Here is a 21,752-nt window from a genome sequence, read left to right on the forward strand (position 1 = left end):
ATTGAATTTTTTCACTCTAGGGGTGTTTACAGTGTCTGAGCCGACTGTCCAGCTCACCAGTCAGTTTTGAGTATCTTAGCTTAATACACTATAGTTGGATGTTGAAGAATATATACAGGATGTTGAAGCAGTGCCGTAAAAGCCCGGTAACATCCCTGTAACCCCCTTAAAAACAGTGCAATAATTGCACACGTACCCCGTGTGGGTCTCTGCAGGCACTGGAAGTCACAGCAGGCATGAATTAGGGCCACGGCGGACATGCACTGCCCCTGCAGCTTAAGAAAATAAGTGTCTGTTAGCGATCAGGGGTTACTGCAGATACTGCAGGGAATTGACACAGCCTGCCAGCCTCTGCTGGATTATTTATAGTTACAATATTTTCAAGAAAGTTAGTATATGTGAGATAATTTCCGGTGTGGTAAGCCACAGTCATTTGTTTGCACTGGATCCTTGCCAGGAGGCGATATACCTCATCTTGACGGAAATGATAGGCATTTGATGTGAATTTCCTGACACAGGAGCTCGAGTTTTTATATTTAATTTTCAGAGCGTTCTTCAAATACAAACCCGCTGAAGAATTTTCCCAAAGCCCTCTGAAAAAGCGTGCCTGATTTATTTGCCTTGTTAAATATAAACATTGTGCTTACTTCACTAATACGTTTTCTTGGGAAAATGCTTTTTAGAGACATAAATACGGTATTTCTATATGAGAAGGTCACATTGCTACATTTAATATGTGGATTTTATCATCCTTACTTACACCAGAGTTAACTAACTAACTAAGATCATCTCATTTTGGTAAAGGAGTGCTCTATTCTGACTTATTTATCAATTCGTAGAACCATAGCATTGAACCATTCCTGGCTGCTTTAGGTAGCTTTGTACTTGCATTGTTTTGAAAGCAAATTCAAAGTGAGCTGTCTCATCTTGCCAGGCAGCTCTGAGGAGGGCTCTGCATCCCAGGAAAGTTGCAGAGACCAGGCAGTTTACAAGTGTGGGCTTCTGGGCTTAATCCTATTCCAACTGGAAATCCGATAAACGTTCAGATTAGCTTTAGGGATTAAATTTGTGGAGAATCTCAAGTCTTCGTGCTAAATTTGGTTGGTGGCTGGGAAGAGCCTTCAGTAGCAAACCGTCTGAGGCACTTGGTACAGAATAGTGGAATTTTTCTTATCGCAGAAAATTGATATTGTTTTGCCTGTTCTTGTGAGTGCTGTGGTATAGTTAGCCCTGTGAAACACTAATAAAAAAGGCAGTTATCTAATTGATCCATAGCCTCTGCCTGGGGTAGTAGTGACCTTTGCCAGGCAGGCCGTCAGTAAAGTGTGAAGTTGGAGCTTCTTATGGTGTCACGGGTCTGTGTTCTTAGAGGTAAAAGAATAACTTTGGCTGCTGAGAATAATGTGTCTTATCCTTGCAGGAACGGATGGTGGAATCTGAGAATAGATATGCTACATACTAAGCTATCCTGCATATGATACACTGAAAAAGTAACTTTGTCATACTTTTCCAAAATCACATTCTGCCTTTGACAGGTGATGTGTTACTAGATCTCAAAATCTGATTAGCTCACAGCTTTTGTGATTGTTGTTCAACTCTCTCTTTCCCTTTTCCTCCTTTCTAGCAATCTACAACTATGATGCTGTCCAAGATGTGGAGCTCTCCTTGCAAGTTGGTGATACGGTTCACATTCTGGAGATGTATGAAGGTAGGTTGCAGATCACTTCCAAGGAGCTTGCAGTAGTGTTTGGAAGTAAATATAGCAAATGAAAATTTTTAAAATGTAAAGTTCAGATTTAGATTTTCAATTTCTGATAAGTATTCCATGACCGAAGTTTACTGTGTTGTGCTTGCTGCATACACCTGATTTTTTTTCTAAAAAGTACAAAAATATGTGAAATACAGAAGCAGCAGTCATGTCTATGCTGTTCCTGGCAAAGGTTTGTCAAGGTAAGATTTCACTGGCAACTCAAAGCAGCACTGCTAGAGAAAGAAACACTTTTACTTCTGGCTGTTCATTCCTTTTTTCACACCACACGTTAACCTTGTGGCAGGCCAAGTAATGAACTGATCCAGATGGAGGAATAAAAAGAAAAGCTTTTAGTTTGAATTAGTTCTTTGATCTGAGACAAGGGAGGTTGTGGTTGAAAGAAAAGGAGGGGGCAGGTCTAATTGTTTAAAAGTAATGCTGGATTAAGTGGTAATATCAAAAACTGGCATGATATGCTTTTAAAAGACACCAGGGATGGAGCTTCTTTGTGCTTTTTAGACTCTCTCTCCTAATACTGTCCAGTGAAGTTTTTCATAACGTGTACCTTAATGTAAAACATCATGCAGAAAGGAAAACAAAATTACTTCTTTATACAAGATGAAAATGATACTTGTTCGTGTTTCTTATCTACTTATTAAACTAGACTGTTTAATGAGGATTTCAATATCGGGAATGGAGCACAGCCTTGTAATTATTTTAAAGATTGTACCTATCTATCCCTAGTTCATTTGGAAGGTTGTGTCTATGCTCTCCAAAACCTAAATGCTCTTTCCAAAATATAAATGCAATCATTTTCACAAGCAGCATCAGTTTGAAAGAGACTCGGTGTACAAAGTCTCTTCAGTATCTCTGCTGGGAACGGCACGCTGCTTGTTTAGCAATTTGTTCTTAGCCAATTGTTCTCTTTCCATTCCTCTTTGACCTTGACACTGGAAACAGCCAGCTGGTACCTACATGTCAAAGCAGGTTATGTTGCTGATGTGTGTTTTCACACTGATGCGTGTGATAGCGGGGACTGTTGTGTTGTTTGGGTGTTTTTTTTGGAGGGGGGGAATTAGTGTGTAATACAACTAATTAATGAGCTGTTTTTGTCAGTGATAAAAACTGTCTTTATGAAGAGTATGCGTTGCATACATTCGAAAATGTTGGAGTATTTTATGTATTTTTACAGCAAGTTTTTTGTTCAGTCCCACTCACTGGTAGCAGTCAGCTGTTTGTAACAGAGTGACAGTCAAGAACACAAAATGAATACCCCGGTGGCATTCGTTTTTATTACCTGAAATGTCTCACTTTGGAACTTCAGCCTGAGAGGACTGATTTGTAAATTGTTTGGGAAAGCAAATGCATTTCGGTTGTTTTCATACGCCGAGCCGTCGGTGTGCATCCTAGCTTGTGACTGAGGACCTAGGAATTAACACAGTGCAGCTAAGAAGTTTTCCTGGAAATACAAGCCAAAAATTTGGGCCAGACATTTGTGAATCCAGAGGAAAATGTGTAGATATCTCTGAGATGGTAACTGTTGTGGGTCTAGTCTTGCTTCCCATAAATATAATTAATCTTAAAAACTCTGATTCTTGCAATGTCTTATTTGGGCTTCAAGTGGGCTTTGAAACAGCACAGTATATTTATACATGTGAAGTTGTGGAGGATATCAGTTTTCTTAGACTTACCTTCCTTTAAAACAAAAATACTTGTACCTAGGTGTCTTGGTCTTGATACTCTTGATATTTGTAAACTGCAAAGCAAGCTATTCTTTCCCTTCTTTCTGTGGTTGGCTGTCTGATTGCTGAAGGGCATAAGGTCTTTATACAGAATGACTTTTTCCACTTGATAATAAGATAAATACCACTTATCCAGTTGTTTGCCAAATATTGGCAAGATTGAGCATATGCTGCAAAATCCAAGAGTTAAAGGAAACTTGCTGCCTCCAGAATTTTGAAGAATTCTTCAGTGCAGGCATTACATTCTCTCTGTGGGGATCTGTCCTTGAGTGGTGAGCTGGGGAGGATACGTTTCTGTTCAGGGGAATCATCTCTAATCTGCAATATGTGTTATTATTTTTTGCAAGCTGTGGGAAATGGCCACATTGTGGATAGAAGGAATGTGTGCCCACACACTGGGATTCAGACCAGATTCTCCTCCCGATGCAAATAAGTTTGCATTGAATTTGTTCCTAGTTTGAGTCTTTATAATTCCGCTGACTGCTGTAAGTAAATGAAGCCATCCCTTGCTTTATTTCAGTACAGTGCAGTGGTGTATGTTGTGGTCCTGAGAGGTGGGACGGTACCATGGAAAAGGATCAAAAACGTTGTAGTTAAGCACGTGAGCTGGGGCAGTCTCTGTAACTGCATCACTGTGTATAACGTGTAGTTGTCTAAACTACTTTAATTTGAATGTTTTTGTTCATATTTCCTGTTTTTTTTTTTCTTTTTTTTTTGTTTTTTTTTTTTGCATATTGCATAAAAACATTTAATGAAGGGTAAAACTAAGGACCTGTGTTCCTTTTAACACAACAACAAAAAGTCTTTATGGTGTTTCTTTGCAAGAGTCAGTCTGCTATCCTTGCTTTTTAGTGAGACTTCAGCTAAGAGACCGTGGTAGTAGCTGAAATTTGCAATGCAATCTTCAACTGGAAAGTTTTTCTCATTTTAGCACATCTCTGCTTAGAGAAAATAGTCAAGAGAAACTCTTAAGTAGTCAGTCATTCCTCTGAAGTTATAGGCAGGTGTTTTTCTGTAAACAAATAACTCGTCCTACACCATTCAATTACCACATAGCTAAAAATAGAATCTAAATCTGCTCATCCCTAATCCAGCATGTTACCCATTGGTCCATGATCAATGTATAACCTTCATCCCGTGGAAGGAAAGGAATTTCTTCTTTCCTCCTGATTTACTACTGGAATATTGGGGATTATGATTGACTCATCATCTCATTATTGCTAGAGAAGGGGGCCAAGTGTGTGTTTTTAAAAAACAAAAACCAACACCCCCCTAAACTGTAATGTATGGGTGATAGCTCTCAGATCCATGGCTCTTCATGGAACCTTCTTGGCTGAAACATAGAAATGTTGTTATTATAAATAAATAAAGTCCTTCCTTCCTCTATTCTCTGCTTGATTATTGTCTTCAATCCCTTTGCCTTCTTGATGCTCCCTCTGCTAGTCAGAACACAATCGTCTTGGATCGGTAATGTCTGTTTGATAGCTCTGAACATCATCCATGCAGTGTGGATGATAATCTATACCCTTTATGTTCGCTGAGAAGTAGGGTTGCTGTTTTCATGCAGGGACCTTCAGGAGAGGAGTCAAAAAGTGGTGCTCTGGGAGCGCGGCTAACCGAGACCAGGGGCTGCAGAGACTTTTGGAAGAGTGTTTGTAGGGGCTGAGTTGGTGCAGGTCTGCATCCTACCCCAGGGCCGCACAAGGCACCTTCTGGCTGCACGTCAGCATTTAAAAAGGAACAGATCCTTCTGAAATGTTTAGTGTTGTTATTTCCAGAACATTAACTTCAAGAGGACCGAAGGTGATTGGAGACTGTTGGAGAGGGTGAGGAACAGGCACCCAGAGGCAACAGTCCTTGATCATGCACAGCTCTGACACAGCCGAGACAAATGACAAAAGTGAGGGTGGAGAGGAAAAAGCCCTTTGCCTCCTATAGCTTGGAGACAGCGGAAGAAGAGCCAAGCGACTTTCTCACAGCAATGCTTCTCTTCTGTCTACTCATTAAGCAAGGCTTGCTTGAGGGCAGGAGAAGGAAATACAGCAGTTCTTTCACACACTTGCATTTCAGTGACTTTGATATCAAAATAGTGGTTTAACCCCAGGTGCTGAAGAGAGTCGTGGTCTCTGAAAGAGGCATGTGCTTCTGAGTCTGGGGGATCGCAGTGCAGGCTTTGTATTTTATACTTTGCTTCTCAATATTATCTTGACAAGATCTAGCAATGTCAGTACCAGGGCAAGCAGATTTTTTTTCCTTTATCTAACAGAACATTCTCTTTCAGTTTTCCTTTGAAGGAAGGCTTTCTTTTTCTATGACTCGGTCTAAAGAACCTAAATAATATGAAGCTCAAGCACAATCTATGTGATGATTTGGATGAAAATGAACTTCATAGAAGAGAAGACTTTAAAAGGGGTGAAGTGGAGTTGGACTTGGCATTCTTGAATGTATTTCCCTTTGCCATATACATGCTATATGATCTTCGGCCAGTAGTTGTGTGTGCATGTCTGTATTTGCCTCTGTGCTTATCTGTCAGATGATCCAAGCAGTAATTCTGTGCTGTGCAGATAATTTGTGAGCTTTATGAAACAAGGATTGTCACTCTTAACATGTAGCACAGAGCGGCCTGATTTTGATATTCAGCCCTATCAGTGTAACCCAAATGAACGAGATCAACAGATTAATGCTGCAGAATGGTGGTGGGAATGACAATGTGTACTTAATCGCTGGAGAGAGGAAAAAAATACTTCTGTTTCTCTTTGACAGGCTGGTACCGAGGATACACACTCCGAAATAAATCTAAGAAGGTATGACCTCACTTCTCAGTAACTGTAATTTTTATTTCACACCTTGCCAGACCCCATGCAGTGCTGCAATTTGGCTACACTCCCGCTGTATCTCTTGTCTTAATGCTATGCTATGCAGGTCTTCTGATCAATATGTCCTTTTCCTTAGTGATAGAAACAAACGCCCTTGAGCTAAATGTTTCAGAACCATTAACAGGGTACTTCTCCAATGTAGGCATGCATAATGCCGTTTGAACTATGGGAATTGGCTGTTGTATATCTGCATACACTAGTTTATTGCCTTCTTATTAGAGTCTTGGACCTGTACACATCCGACATGAGTTATATATAGTGGTGAGGTTAGGGCTTTGATTTGACTTGGAAAATATTCCAAAAATTATGCATGCATGGATCTCGGCCAGGCCTTTTGAGGTTTGCAAAACCAGTCTGAAAACTCCATGGAAATCTGGTTTCCCGTAGGAATCCTGCCACCTCTCATGTGGTAACATCCTTCACAATCTCTATTTTTCAGGCCTAAAGGGGGTTGAAAAGAAAATAGAAGAAGATTGCAGCATTCCTAGAAGGGTTGTTGCTCTTAAATAATGCAAAGTTGGGACTGGTGAATTCTTACAAATGCTGTTATGTGTTGTGAGCTTTTCTAGAGAACCATGGGTCCACAGCATCTTGACAAATGACTCCAAAAATGTTTTGTAGCAAGGGCGCGTGACTGATAGTTTGCAAGATTTTACAGTGTTTTGTATAGGAAGGTGAGTGTCATTATAGTGAAGCAAGGATTTCAGTTCTGAGATGTAGTAACATCAAATATAGTGTTCAAACGTGCAACCTGACACTTCTTACTTTGTTTTCCTGTGATACATTGACTAGCTGACCGAACACACTTGTGTTGTGGGTAAACAGTAACATCAGTCACAGTTACTGTTCTGCTGATCATGCTCTTACCCTCCTTCTCCTGTTTTTTTGTTGAATGCACTTTTGTTATGTCATATGCTCTAGTGCAATTTATTTATTTACTCATTCTATTTATTTATTTTAGGGCATTTTCCCAGAAACATATATCCATTTAAAGGAGGCAACCGTGAAGGACCGAGGGTAGGTTTGATCTTCTTGAGATGTGTCATTGGTAGCAAAACCAATGATGGAATCTGTTTCATTTAAAAGATAAATGAAAAAACTTTGTGGTTATTGTAGTGAGTGCGTCTGGTCTGTATGTGCAGCAGGAGATACCTGTGCTGGACTTCTGGAGCTGCATACCTTCTCCTTTGTACACCCCAAAACAGTTGTAGGCATAGATGCAAGAGAATACTACTTGCAAAAATAAGAAAGGTCTGCTAGACAAGTTAGTAGCAAGGCAGGTCAGTCAAGTTACGTTGAGATCCTCTGGGGAATCCTGCGAATCATAACACATTACTGGTCACAGCCAAGTAGCCAGCAGGAGTGTGGATTCCTTCCTGCCTTGGAAAACATTTTAGGAAATGATTCCTCATTTGATTCTTACAGTGGATTCTGTGATCATTATGGTGTGAGGGGAAAAAGCAGCTGCAATAGAAAGAGACTTTAGAAAGTACTTTTTTTTTAAATTATTATTTATTAAATAACTGTGGCTGAGTTACCAGGCTGATTATTCAGAACTTAATTTTTGTCCATTTAGGATTTGATCTTGAGTATAAGGTTTCGATCTTGAGTATAAGGTTTTGATCTTGAGTATAATGCCCTTTTTCTATTTTCTCTTTTTTACTTTAGACAACATGAGACGGTGATTCCAGGTGAACTGCCCCTTGGGCAAGAGCTGACTTCCACCCTGAGGGAATGGGCAGTTATCTGGCACAAGTTGTACGTGGTAAGCTTGCTTCAGTGGTTGGTATTTAGCAAAGGAAGTGAGAGAAGGGCTACTCCATTCAGGTTGAAATGCAAACAGTGTGGAAGTCTTTTAAAAGCTCTTATTTCCTTCTGTGCAGCCAGAATGTGTGTGTACATTGCAAGCGGTAAGGCTTTTAAGAATGGGAGTTTCCAGAGTCCAGTTATGCTGATAAGAGACTTAGATCTGCTGTGTTTCAAACCCCATGTTGCTGGGGCGGGGGGGATTCAGCAGCAGTCTGGAGCGTATGCAGAAGCAGGATTATCTTCAGTTATTAAGAAGATAACTGTCTCATGCTTTGCTGTACTCTGTCCTGTAATTATTGCTTGTTTCAATTGTCTGGCAAATAAAATGAACAAGATATTAAATGATGTCAGATGAGATGAGACCTGGGCCTTTTGCAGAGCACTTTAAGATCTCTAAACAGAACCTGATGCAGAACTGAAGAACTATCATTCTTGTAAAACTGACCTCACAAGGGGCTAAAAAAGTTCTGCTCTCCTCTAAACAAATGTGCGAGCACAGACAGAGTGGCAGTTTAGTCCGTGCCACAGAGTGTTCGCTGAACTTGAATAATTTGTAATGATAGAGCACTGCTGAAGACTTGACTCTCAGCATCAGCTGGCACAAGTCACACTCAGCATCATGTCAGCTGGTTGGGGTTGTGAGTGTGACTCAGTTTGCTGTACAGTGAGGCTTCCTGCTTCACGTCCCTCCTGTATGAGGGCAGGAGATCTCGGTGAAGTTGTGCGAGAAACCATGATGTTTTAACAAAACATTTAACAAGGGTGAACCCTGTGTTTCTGGACATCGTGTAGATATTGAATGGAATGCCTGAGCCTCACCCCCGAGTGCATGTACAGGTCAGGTAGGCAAAGGAGAGGAAGAGAGCTAGGGCTGGGGGTGCTGGTGGGACATTTGACTGACCAAAGGCCCATAATATGTGTCATTCTCAGTAGAAAGAATGACAAAGACACTTGACAAAGTTACTACAGAAAAGTCAGCTCAAGGTAGTGTACAGATTCAGTAGTTTTGCTAAAGTTGGTGAAGTTCTTGCTCAAAGAAGCACAGCTGGAATTCACAATGAATTGCCTTCTTTTAAAGGTGATTATTAGTGCATGTTAAGAAGAGCCAAGAGATTTCTCTTTGGTCAGTAACGTGTTCAGCCTGCGGAGTAGTATGTGCCCTGAGACTTTAATTACGATGAGAGAATTGTTTTAAATTAGCTCTAACAATTCAGTTTATCCAGAGCAAGTTTTGCTATTGAAAATTTCACGGGGCCACAAGTACATTTTGTTTGTGAGCCACGAGACCACAAAAATTTGTTCCACCCTCGTAACTTAATGAGAAACCGTATGTGACGTTATTACTGTGTGAAAAGAGAGTTTTATTCCTGATTATTTTTTTTTTTTTTGCTGAATAACTTTAAGATCATAGCCTCAGAATCTGTTTTTTTAAGAGCAGAAGTCTTTCATGTTCCTGTGCTTAACCAACATAACTCTTAAAATAGTCCTGGAAAATGTTGTGGTTTGAAATGGATTTGAGTTTATTTTATTTTCCCCCTGCAGTATGTATTAAAAGAAAAAAATAACAAAGGAGGAAGGAGATATTTGAGGAGAGAAGGGAAATACAGAGGATTTCTTTATTTGGCAGCATTTCATTTCACTTTAATTTCTGTGCTTTGCAGCAGACATTGTACCAGGGGGTATACCTCCGCTGCAAAATAAATACGAAAATGGGCAGGGGTTTTTAACTTGGGCTGGTTAATGGGAGTTAGCTAATGTAAACAGGTGCAGAGATAACTCAGGGTTAGCTCATGCCAAATTAAGATATGCTCTGAATTTCCCTGAAAGCTAACCCAAGTTTTCTTCCCTTTTTAACTCAGGTTAAGAGTCCATTTATTTTTGCCTTTGTTTACTAAATATGTCAGCAATATCTGCCTTGTATCAACTATAGGCTCATCTAGCTTCCGCCAACCCCTTGACATGGGCCCAAACTGAAGGAAGATGGCTATTTATAGCTCCCTTTACATTTATATTCTCAAGGGGCGAATGATGAGTAGTTCTTATCATTCCTGTTCTTTGCAGGGACCAGAACGGGGCAGTAACTGAGGTGAGCCTCTCGTTCTGCCGTGTGGGAGCAGTTGGGGCTTGTGGTTAAACATTAACAGCCCTGATACAGCCAAGTGACATCAGTCAGCTGCCACCTGGATGAAGCAGCAATACACAGTTGACCAATTCCCACTAGCTGTTGGGTGGGATGTAGCCACAAAAAAATAAAAAAAAAAAAAAACATTTTGGAGTTGCATAACCATACACTTTTTCCCAGATGATCAAAACTATGGCACTTTCCCTCTGAAAATGAACTGCACTTGACTCTCAACATAAGACAGTTGTAGTAACAGGCTAACCATGCAGAGGTAAAACAAGGATGAGGCCCGAATTCCTTCTTGAATCTTACAGCTGACACTTCTTAAGGCTTACTTACTTACCTAAGCAGGTACAGCTGCAAGTATGGTGGCTTACTGCATAGCTATCCACTTCCTAATTGCAGTGTCAGCCTCGGAATCTGGGGCTCTGTGAAAGAGATGTACAGGTATGACTAATTTTATTAGGGCGGAACCAGTTAAGAGCATAAAAAATATTTAATTAGAGATGATAACAGTAGAAACGGGAGGAGGAAGCTCTTTAACAAAGCAGGTTTTGATGTCCTGCTCAGTCAGTGCTTTGTAATTACAGATGCTGAATCCATAGCAAAAGATGAAAATGCAGTGACTGCAGCAGAGTGGAGCGAGTACCGGGGTAGATGAGGCAGGTGGTGTCTGGGAAGCTTCCTTCAGCCACATTATCTTTTAATTGCATGTTTGGATGATCCCTGGCCTGGTGGGTTCTAAACAGCTCCTGTCGGACTGATAAAAGTGAACTTTGAGAAACCTCTGTTACCATTTTGCCTGGGTTAGTGCTTGAGAGCATGGAGTGAGTCAGGCCCGGGTTGCGCTAAGGTCTATGCAAATATAAACAAAAACGAGTGCTCTGAAGAGCAGACAAGCTTCAGCCTTATTTACTGATAGGCACCAGCCAGGAAGATGATTGTGTTTCCACAGAGCTGCTCTGATTTCCGTGAACTCCTCTCTGGAGGTCAGGCATGGACATGGCAATCCAGGTGTGAGTTACCAGTAGGTAGAGCGTGGACCTTGAAATATTACATGCATACTGGCAGGGAAATGTATCCCGAATATTGCTGCATTTTGTTACCATTCCTTTTTTTTTTTTTTTTTTTCACTGTAATGGATTTTGAGTGCCTGTCGGGACAGGATAAGGAGCAGGCAGCCATGAAAATGCATCCATGGACTCAGCTCCCTTAGCATTCTGGTTTCACAACATCGTTGCTAACACTGTAAACAGTGGTGGAGGCAGAATTTGGATTAATCAGGTTTTTCATGTTGTATTTTGGTGATGAGATCTTTTTCATGTGTACCAAATAGGTTGAAGAGTTATTTTGGCTGGTGAGAGCTGTAGGAGGGATAGGTGTGAAGAAAAAGCTTATGTGGACATCAGTGTCATAAGTAGTTATGTTTTGGTATCACCTTTAGACTTTCAAAAGCAAATGAAGTGTTTGCTTTAAAGAGTCTTACTATCTAAACAAGCAAAACAAACGGGACATGCATAAAAACGTCACACAACATCACACATTCTGAGTGGCAGACCCTAAATCTTAAGACACTTAAACCTTGGCAGTGCAAAGTGCTGGAGAATTTTCTCCATGGTCTAATCTTGTATTGTCATACGGTGCCTCTTTCTCAGATATTTTTAGTTAAATGCAACTTGTGTGGATTTGGTCAAGTACCTTTCAGGAAGCTTACTGACCTCATAGTTTTCAGGCTATCACTAGGTTGAAATTGTCCCTTGTTTTCTGTAGGATAACAAGACAACACAGTTCCGTCACGTCCAGCAAATGACTTACAGTCTGATAGAATGGAGGTCGCAGATCCTGTCTGGGACTCTTCCCAAAGATGAACTGGCTGAACTCAAGAAGAAAGTCACTGCTAAAATTGACTACGGTAACAGGTAAACTCCAAACTATGTCCCAGGGGCAGGAGAGAATCCCACATCCCACTGAAAGCTCTGGAACTGTGTTGTGAGAATGGATATAGATGTTTATTAATACAAAATGGTGTAAATAACCACACGAGGAGAACACTGAATCAGGCTCAATGTTTTCCCTTGGAAAGGGGATAACAGCTTTCTGTTCCCATCAGAACATGGCTAACCTGGCAGGTGGGCACATAGCAGTTGGTTCTTCATATGCCAGCATTCTCTTTAACTTGGCAGGAAGCCTAACCTGTCTTAATTCTGCAGAGCTGCTGGCACAGGGTGGCATTTCCCGAGGAGCACAATTTGTGCCTGGCTATCTGGAGCCAGGATTTGGATACTGCTAATGAACTAAACTGCTTTATCAGCAACTGAGTAATGCGATTCTATAGGCCACCAAAAGTGCACCTTTCATCGGTTTATACAGAACAGAGATTGTCTCCAGAACTCATTTAACTACCTGTCAGACTTGATTCAGGTCAAATAAGTCAATTAAGAAAAAAGCTTATGGCAAAGAGTAATAATTAGCCATAACCCATAAGCTTTGTAGTTATACCTACCTGTTTCTTTTAAATACGTTTAAGTGAGAACAGAGATGGTGTCATCCTAGCATAAAGTTACCTGACTAATTATTTTTCCCTTTAATGGGAAAACTAGTGGTGGGGGAATGAGAGGACAGCATTTCTAGATAGGAAAACCAGCAGTGTGATTATTGGAGTCAGTTTGCTGCCTAGAGCTTGGTCAGTGGTTTGTGCTCTTTGTCACCTCTGCTTCCCATATATTATGTCACGTCTTTTGTCCTCTGGTTTGCATGCTGCTCAGGATCCTAGGTTTGGACCTGGTTGTACGAGATGACAATGGGAACATCTTAGACCCAGATGAAACCAGCACAATCTCTCTCTTCAAGGCCCATGAAACCGCATCCAAAAGGATTGATGAAAGAATCCAGGAAGAGAAGGTACATCTCTTGGTGCTGGCTTTGCCCTCTTCAAGTAACTAGTACCCACTGTATTTGTACATTCCTCTTAAGGATGTTGTGCTACTTTGGCAGCATAACTAAGTTTATGTTGTTTTTAATGGGAGTACTGTCCTTCTTTGCAGTCCCTGCAACAGAATTTGGACCTCCGAGGGCAGCCAATATTCAACACAACACACACGTATAGCCTGTATGTAAACTTCAAGAATTTTGTCTGCAATATTGGAGAAGATGCAGAGCTGTTAATGAGCCTCTATGATCCTGACCTCTCCAAATTCATCAGGTAGGCTTTTTTTTGTATGTACAGAAGCAATTTAGTCATTGTAAGGAAGCCAATACAAGTTAGAAAGGAAGAGCCAGCAGAGTAGTTTTTCTCAGTTCTGTTGGTTGCTGCTCCAGTGGTGATATGGAAGGGGGTTATTTGACTTCTGGTAAGAAACCAAGGTTCTGAGCACATGCACTCCCCTTCGTAAAGCTGGGCATTTCTGTGATACATTAGTGAAATCCCAGATTGTCTATGTTCTTAAATTTCCCTAGTGTTTTCACTGTATTTGAGACAATTGATTCATTGCTTCCCTTCTGGTCACGTATGGGCGTGATATTTGCTGTCAAGTCGGTGCAATTTCACACCTACGAGCTGGTTATTTAGTACTGGTCAGGGAAGATATGAAAAACTGTATCAAGGAAACATGTCGGTGTCAGGCACCCTCTGTCTCCATCACTGAAGTTATCGGGTGTGGAGATGTGGTCCCAGTTGTAAGAGGAAGTAGCTGAGAGTACCCATTCTCTCCATGCCTGTCTCCAGTCTCTCAGAATCAGGTTGGCATAGAATATTTTGGCAGAGCTTTTCAGATACTCCTAAAAGATCAAAATGCTTTTGAGCTTTTTCCTAGGTAACGGGAATGTCAGGTGTTGATTTTATTTTATTTTTTGCTTCTTTTTTTGGTAGTGAAAATTACCTGGTTCGTTGGGGCAGTAATGGGATGCCTAAAGAAATTGAGAAGCTAAATAACCTTCAAGCAGTCTTCACTGTAAGTTATTGTATTTGCATCCTGGAAATTCTTCCCCATGCTGCAGACATGAGTCCTGGATTCTTTCCCTTTCCCCTCCTTTCCTTTCCTTCCCACCCCTGGCAGAGAGGAGCCACATGGGACATTTTAAGGTGTTTTCATGGACACTTAAGATCTTAGAGGCAGCCTCAGAGGAATGCTTCTGAGAAGCGTTTTGTGGTATGTCAGTCCAAAGCAGTAGTAAAGGTCTATTACTTTGAAATGGCACTGTCAATGAGTGCTGATGAATCCTGTTAGGCACTTCTCTTCCAAAGCCTAACTGTACTGAAGATCTAGGCTTGAGATTAGAATTGTTTTGTTTTTCAGCCCATTGCTTTGCTGATTCTCTTCTGTATTAGAATTTATTTGCCACAAGATGTTAATGGAATTATATGACTGGAATAATTTCTGACAAGTAGCAACAGTGGCACAAACTAAGTGCCTTGTCAGTGGATCTAGTGTGCTGGCAGTTAACACCACTTACTCTCCTTTCAGTACTGTTACTGGGGTACTCAAAGAGTAGTAGGATATATAGGAATTGCTATGTGGAAATTACTACAGATACACTAGCAGGTCATTTTCCTAGGTCTCAAAGGGAACTGTTTTTACTTTTATTTTAAAGAGGAGAGTTCCTTTTAAAGATGTTTACAACCTAACAAGAAGTGTTCTACCTTCTGGCTGTTTCTCCTTTCACAAAGCAGATTGATGTAACTCTATTTTAACTGATTTCTAGGATTTAAGCAGTTCTGACTTGATCAGACCGAAAATCAGCTTGGTGTGTCAGATTGTGAGGGTGGGGCATATGGAGCTAAAAGACGGGAAGAAACATACATGTGGACTTCGGAGACCGTTTGGTGTGGCAGGTATGACAAATTCAGTCATAGGAGAAAAGAACATGGTCCAGTGGGTGGGACAGTGGGTTAGGAAACATAAGCTGTACACCAGCAAAGCCTATTAACCTCTTTGTGTCAGCATCTCTGTCTTCAGAACGGAGATTCTGATACTGAGCTGTGTACAGTGCTCCTTTCAGATCTTTCAATTAAAGCAGTAAATGAAGATGACACGCTGTCAGCGTTCACTTTTTGGTTTGTCACCATCTAAAGAGGTAACACACTGCTCTCGGTGCAGTAGACTTTTCAGATCTTTGCTAAAGAGGGATTTGCTCCTCACAACGAGTAAGATAAAGCTGGATTTTTTTTTTTAAGGAGCTTTGGTGAATGAGACATCCAATTCCTGTTCAGTTTGTATGATCTCTTGTGAAGAGACTTGCTTGAGATTAGTGGGAAAAACAATTTCAAAATAATCAGAATTTGAAACCTGAATGTATTTTTTTTGCCTGGAAATACCTGAGTCTCACCTGTTTTTTTATCAGCAAAAATATTCACATTCACTACTGCGTGCTGACTTCAGCATCGATGAAAAGATGCTTGCTAAAAAGTTTTAACGATGAGAGTGGCCTTCTGTATTGCTGTCATTAGTGGCACTGGACCAAACTAAGCAACTATTTTTTTCCATTCTGATAGGGGAAAGCTCTCTGTATTCTCTTTAGCAACTTGGCAGAACTGTGTGTTGAATTTGTGTTGTTGCAGTGATGGACATAACTGATATCATACACGGAAAGGTGGATGACGAGGAAAAGCAACATTTTATTCCGTTTCAGCAGTAAGTACTGGACTTCAGAGTTCATCCCATATCTGGCTCATTTAAGCCAGCTGTCCTTCAGAGAAGGATGAATTTGTATGGAACCTGGCAGCATACCAAGGTCTCTACAAATAGATTAGCTAATGGCAGTAGTCAGCTTTTTGAAGGAAAAGATTTTTGTCGGTCCTTTGACACTTTTGTTCCCCTTGATTTACATGTCTGTATGATAGGGTAAATTACTTAGGGAGTCTTGGCAATGCAGCTGAAACTGCTTTGATATCCATATCATCCAAAGTAAGAAGGAAGAATACAGTGCAAAATAATGTTGTGGGGTCTAGGGGATGTGACCTTAAAAACTGTTTTGAGTCTGAGGCAAGATTTTGAGAAACACCTGAGCACACAGGGAACACAATCCTTGTTGTCACTGCTGTGCAGCACCCTGTGTATTGTCAGCCTGTAACTTTCCAGACTGCCTTGTAAAGGTGGGTCAGAGAAGAATAAAAAAGGGATTTCTCCCTCTTTCTGGGAAAGAAATTCAAGCCCTGCTGTCTTTTGAGTTTCTGTAATGCTAGAACTTGTGTGTTCAGCCTGCTTTCTGATTGCTCACTTTTTCAGCACATTACAGTAAATTAAAAGGAAGCTTGTTTGGGTAGAATCAGCTTGTTACAGGCCTAAATACAGCAGTCCATTTGGTGTAGCCGTATGTTGTTGCAAGGTATTTTCAGGGGAGATTGTTGTATGGGTTTTTTTGTGTGTGTTTTTTCCCCCTACCCTCTCAGGACCTGAAAGGCTGCAAAGAAGGATGTCTTTTTGCAGAATGATGTTAGTCTCCTACTTTTTTTTCTTTTTTCCTCTATATTCTAATGAGGTTGAGTTTAGATCCAAATCTGGACACCTCTACTGGGGTGAGGAGTCTGTGGAAATACTTGGTTCATTATTGATGATGTTGGAAGAGGAGTGAAATCTGGTTCTAGATCCAGGCTCACTGGATGTGTTTGTGACTAGGGACAGGTCCCATGTGATGTCATTAGAGTCATATTAATTTAAGACCAGTTAATCTACGTAATCTCTTAGGGACGACTCAGAGGCCCACCTGAATTCAGGGCTCAGTTCACCCGATGGGAGCGCAGGGCCCTACGTGGTGAGCTGTTGCTGCATGGTGACACTCAGCCAGACTTATTCTGCAAGTCAGCCTGTGGATGGGAGAAAGAACAAAGGAGACCTGCCTTTGTTTATGGTTGTTCTGAAGGCTGCTATTTCAGTCTGATAAAAATGTTCATGGAGTCTTTTAGGAGGCCCATGTTACTTATTTTAAGCCTGAGCTAGCACCGACGTAGCTCCTCGTTTGAGAGGTTAGATGTATTTCCATTGGGTTTAGGCAGGTGAAGGAAAAACTTTTATTTAAAAATATATATATATTTGGAAATTAGTCAGCTGTTGGCCAGCCCTTGTCTTGCAGAGCACATGCTTGATGTTGCTTCCATGTCTGCTTCCCAGTCTGCTGTTGTTCTTCGCAGGATTGCCATGGAAACATACATCAGACAGCGACAGCTAATTATGTCCCCACTGATAACTTCCCATGTGATTGGAGAAAATGAGCCCCTCACTTCTGTCTTCAACAAAGTCATCGCTGCAAAGGAAGTGAATCATAAAGGGCAAGGTACAGCAGTCAGGCGAGAAGCTGATGCGAAAACCTGGTGTGGGGAAAGGTTCTCCTTGCTTAAAAAGGAAAGTAAATGGCTCGTGAAAGTCCAGAGATCAATGCTTACTGGAGTTTGCTGCCTACCCTGAGCCAAACCTATGGTCTTTGTAATGACAGCCATCCCAGCACACTGGGAGCTAAAAAGATTAAAAACAAGTTGTTCTTACTCAGGTGAAAAAAAAAGTCATCTTTCTAGCTGATGACTTACTTGCTACAAACGTAGTACTTTTTTTTATACGTGCATACAGTATTTGGAAGTGAACGTAGCTGATTGCATATTCCAAGTGCTTTCTTCTGGATTCTTCTGCAGTTGCTTGTGTGTCTGGCTTTTACTCACTAGTGCGTTTTCATGTTTCATGTTCATGTTCAAGTACAAGAACCATAGTTTCATGTTTTCATACAATTCTTTTCAGTAAGTAAACGTTACCCTTCTTTTCGTAGGTCTTTGGGTCTCCCTGAAACTGCTTCCTGGCGATCTAGCACAGGTTCAGAAGGATTTTTCCCACCTTGTAGACAGATCAACTGCTGTGGCTCGCAAAATGGGATTCCCTGAGATAATTCTGCCTGGTAGGTCCCAAATGCCTCCATACTTCGGTGGGGTAAAAGAGGTGTGAAATTCTGGAATTTCTTCCATGAACAGATTTATTATAAAACTAGCTGAAAACCAGTTTGTTTTCACTTTTCTTGAAATTTCAAGCTGATCTCTTATTTTTTGTGAAAAATCTTCCTTTCAGAAACAAATGAAAAATAATAGTCTTTGTACTCTGGAGGAAAATATCTGTTTAGACAAAAAATGATTTTGTTGTATACAGTTTTGACCGTGCTTTATTTAATCCATTCAAAATGGATTTACACCTCACTGGTCTAAATGGATAGAGCTCACAGCATTAAAAACTGTTACATGAAAACATGGTACTTTTGTATTATTGGAGGTGGAGATGCAGTGATGTTGCAATGGATGATGTGATGTTGACTGTCATCAATTAACTGGTATCAGCAAAGGCTATGAAGAGGAGTAGGATGATGTGGTACCCTAGGATGTTATCTTCTACAATTGTCCGTGCAATGAAAAGGACTCATTTAGTGCTATGAATTTTAGGTGATGTTCGAAATGATATCTATGTCACCCTGGTACAAGGAGAGTTTGACAAAGGCAAGAAGAAGACTCCCAAGAATGTAGAAGTCACCATGTCTGTACATGATGAAGATGGCAATCTCCAAGAGGTATGATGGCCTTTGTGAGATATAACAAGGCTGCTCAGTTTGATAGATGATAGCTCTGCTGGGCAGGACCTTATTTATTCTTCAAGTGAATGCAAGAGCTGTATGATAATGAACATGAGATACTATAGGTGATTTAGTCACTATTTTTTTTTACATTAATAACAGATGTGAGTAAAAAAAGAATCATAGAATGACTTGGGTTGGAAGGGACCTTCAAGATCTTCTAGTTCCAAACCCCTGCCATAGGCAGGGATGCCACCCACTAGACCAGGTTGCCCAGGGCCTCATCCAACCAGATCTTGAGCACCTCCAGGAATGGGGCATCCAGAGCTTCTCTGGGCAACCTATTCCAGTGCCTCACCACCCAAAGTGGTGACATGGTTTCCTTGACTGTGAAGCATAGACTTTGAGCAACTCTGCCAGCTACATGCTTTGAAATTTCCAACCTAAGATACTTTTTTCTTTCATTCTAGACCTTACCTTTTCTTTTTTTTCCCCGTACCCCTTGTCTTTTTGTCCAAAGAAAGCTATCCATCCTGGTGCTGGTTATGAAGGTGTCTCCGAATATAAGTCTGTTGTTTATTATCAAGTCAAGCAACCTTGCTGGTATGAAACTGTGAAGGTAAGTGTGTGCAATTTACAGTCTTCCTATATTGTGTAGAAAATGGAACTAGCTTAACATTAGTAGGTGCATCATAATCTCTCTGGAGAGAGAGAATGCTGGTGCTGCATTTTTTTCTTTGTATTATCATGTGCAGGTGTCCATTGCAATAGAGGAAGTCAGTCGTTGCCATTTAAGATTCACTTTTCGTCATCGGTCGTCACAGGAATGTGAGTATCAGAAAAGAAGACTGACAGAAGTATTTTTGCTGCTCTTGTTGAAATTTTGAGCATCCACTAAAGGTGTAGCACTTGCATTTCTACTTATTTCCAGTGCTGTGGATTTTATTGGAAGCAAAAGCAAAACAAACAAAAAACCTGAAACTTCACAGTCTTAGGAAAGGGTTTGGGGCTGGTTTTGGTCTAAAACTTGTATTAGGTAGGGAGCAATGACCCTCCTTGGAAGACAGTTGTTAATGCTTGTTGGTACTTGGCTTCTCAGTGTATGTTTTGTTTTTCAGTGTTTGTTTTTGATTTCTTTTAAGTCCTTCACAAAATTCAGTGCAAGGTTTGGTTGGACTCTAATGATCTTCTTATAGAAAGATTTCTGTTAACTTAATTAAGCAAATGAAAGGCAAATGAGAAAGTTTAGAGCCAGGGGTTTCATCAGACTTCTTCAGAACCCTGTGAAAAGAGATCAATAATGTTAGACTGATCCCTTGAAAGACTAAGGAAAAAAAAATCTCTTAAGGCACCTGGGAGATGGAGTGACACACTTCCACATCCATAGCTTACAGATAGATTTGCAAAATCCTAATCAAAATTTCTGTATACAATTATATACGTCCATCCAGCAGGACAACTAGCCACTGAAATTGTGTGGGGAGAGAAGCTTCAGAGAGGAAGTTTTTTCTGGGTAGCTCCAGATACCTGCTAAAGGGAAGGGAAGAGAGCTCTTTCCGCTGTGGGTCACCAAGTATGCTGCTTCCATTGCATTATCATGTGATGTTATTAAATAAAGAAGCTGCTGTAGTTACCCAGCTGCACTGTGGACAGTATGGACGTAAATAAGATGATTACTAATAAAGATTTTTTTTTCTGTTTACAGCTCGGGATAAGTCTGAGAGAGCATTTGGCATGGGCTTTGTGAAGTTGATGAATGCAGATGGAACAACGCTCCAGGATGGCAAACACAACTTGATTGTTTATAAGGTAGCTTGGGCATTTGCACTCCTTAACTTTTGTTTAACTAATCAAAACAACTGTGTTGGCTGATTTTTTTTTTTCCTAGCAGTGTAAACACTGTTGTATCATTGCAGAGATTTTTAATAATCTCTTCCAGGATAATGGGACAGTAACCTTTTTTTGTAAGTTACCATCAGCTCTGCTTTCACTGCTCAGTTTTCTAACTGCAAATCTGGTCTGTCCTAGTGCGTATCTGTAAAGAGCGTTTTTCCTCTAACATCATTCATGTAGACAGCATGCAGTAAACAGGCCTGGTGAACACCTGCCTTACAAGATCGGTATGTGACAGGAAGAAGGTCCTGGTGCCTTTAATCTCAGTAAAAGGAAAAAGCTAACGCACTGCTGTAGAAAGCTACAAAGTGTGTGTGTGTATGGGGAGAAGGGTGAACCTCCGAAATTCTGTGGCTTGTGCCACTCAAAACGAGCTTAGTTTATTGGCAGTGTATGGGCAGCTTCTGTTCTTTAAAGTTAGAAGCCCAAACAGACAATGTAAGTAAGCTCTAGGCACAAAAAAATGCTTAAAGCTGCCTGTGGCTGTCACTGTGTTGAGGTGTGTATGGTGGTAAGGTGTCTGCAGATGAGAAAGAGGTCAGATGAGGTGTTCTCAGCGTGTGAGATAACCCTTTTCATTCTTGTGGTCAACCAACAGGGTGATAACAAGAAAATGGAAGATGCTAAATGCTATTTAACCCTTCCTTGTACAAAAATGGAAATGGAGGAGAAGGAGGCCCCTTCAGGGAAAAATCTGCACCATCTAGCCAACTTCACACCCACTAAAGATAGCACGAAAGACAGCTTCCAGATTGCCACTTTGATCTGCTCCACCAAACTCACCCAGAATGGTAGGTCTTGACACCACTGGGATGCTAATACATGCTGTATTTTATCTAATTTTATCTAAACTACCAATGTTAAACTAGTGGGTTTGTCAGCTTGTATAGAAATGGTACCTGTCAGTGACAGTGTAAATGTGGGTTCAGAATCCTTTGTTAAATGTTAATTATCTTTTTTCTCTTGCTTGTCAAGAATGTAGCCATTAAAACTAATCTCTTCGGCATGCTGTTATGCAAAGT

The 21,752-nt window shown here is 40.8% G+C and overlaps 1 protein-coding gene across 1 annotated transcript in view; it reads left to right on the forward strand.

Moving 5' to 3' along the window:
• The window catches only part of DOCK5 (dedicator of cytokinesis 5), a 78,240-nt gene that overhangs the window by 18,447 nt on the left and 38,041 nt on the right, over positions 1–21,752 (forward strand). Inside the window, exons 2-18 of the mRNA XM_050715718.1 lie at positions 1,625–1,708; positions 6,256–6,296; positions 7,330–7,385; positions 8,037–8,133; positions 12,070–12,218; positions 13,065–13,200; positions 13,344–13,501; positions 14,168–14,249; positions 15,001–15,130; positions 15,857–15,929; positions 17,426–17,568; positions 18,052–18,177; positions 18,710–18,834; positions 19,358–19,456; positions 19,593–19,665; positions 20,543–20,646; positions 21,329–21,521. Coding sequence (XP_050571675.1) covers positions 1,625–1,708; positions 6,256–6,296; positions 7,330–7,385; positions 8,037–8,133; positions 12,070–12,218; positions 13,065–13,200; positions 13,344–13,501; positions 14,168–14,249; positions 15,001–15,130; positions 15,857–15,929; positions 17,426–17,568; positions 18,052–18,177; positions 18,710–18,834; positions 19,358–19,456; positions 19,593–19,665; positions 20,543–20,646; positions 21,329–21,521 — 1,869 coding nt within the window. The remainder of the gene's footprint in view (positions 1–1,624; positions 1,709–6,255; positions 6,297–7,329; positions 7,386–8,036; positions 8,134–12,069; positions 12,219–13,064; positions 13,201–13,343; positions 13,502–14,167; positions 14,250–15,000; positions 15,131–15,856; positions 15,930–17,425; positions 17,569–18,051; positions 18,178–18,709; positions 18,835–19,357; positions 19,457–19,592; positions 19,666–20,542; positions 20,647–21,328; positions 21,522–21,752) is intronic.

Source organism: Cygnus atratus, chromosome 27, assembly GCF_013377495.2.
Source record: "Cygnus atratus isolate AKBS03 ecotype Queensland, Australia chromosome 27, CAtr_DNAZoo_HiC_assembly, whole genome shotgun sequence".
In the NCBI taxonomy this organism is placed as follows: Eukaryota; Metazoa; Chordata; class Aves; order Anseriformes; family Anatidae; genus Cygnus; species Cygnus atratus.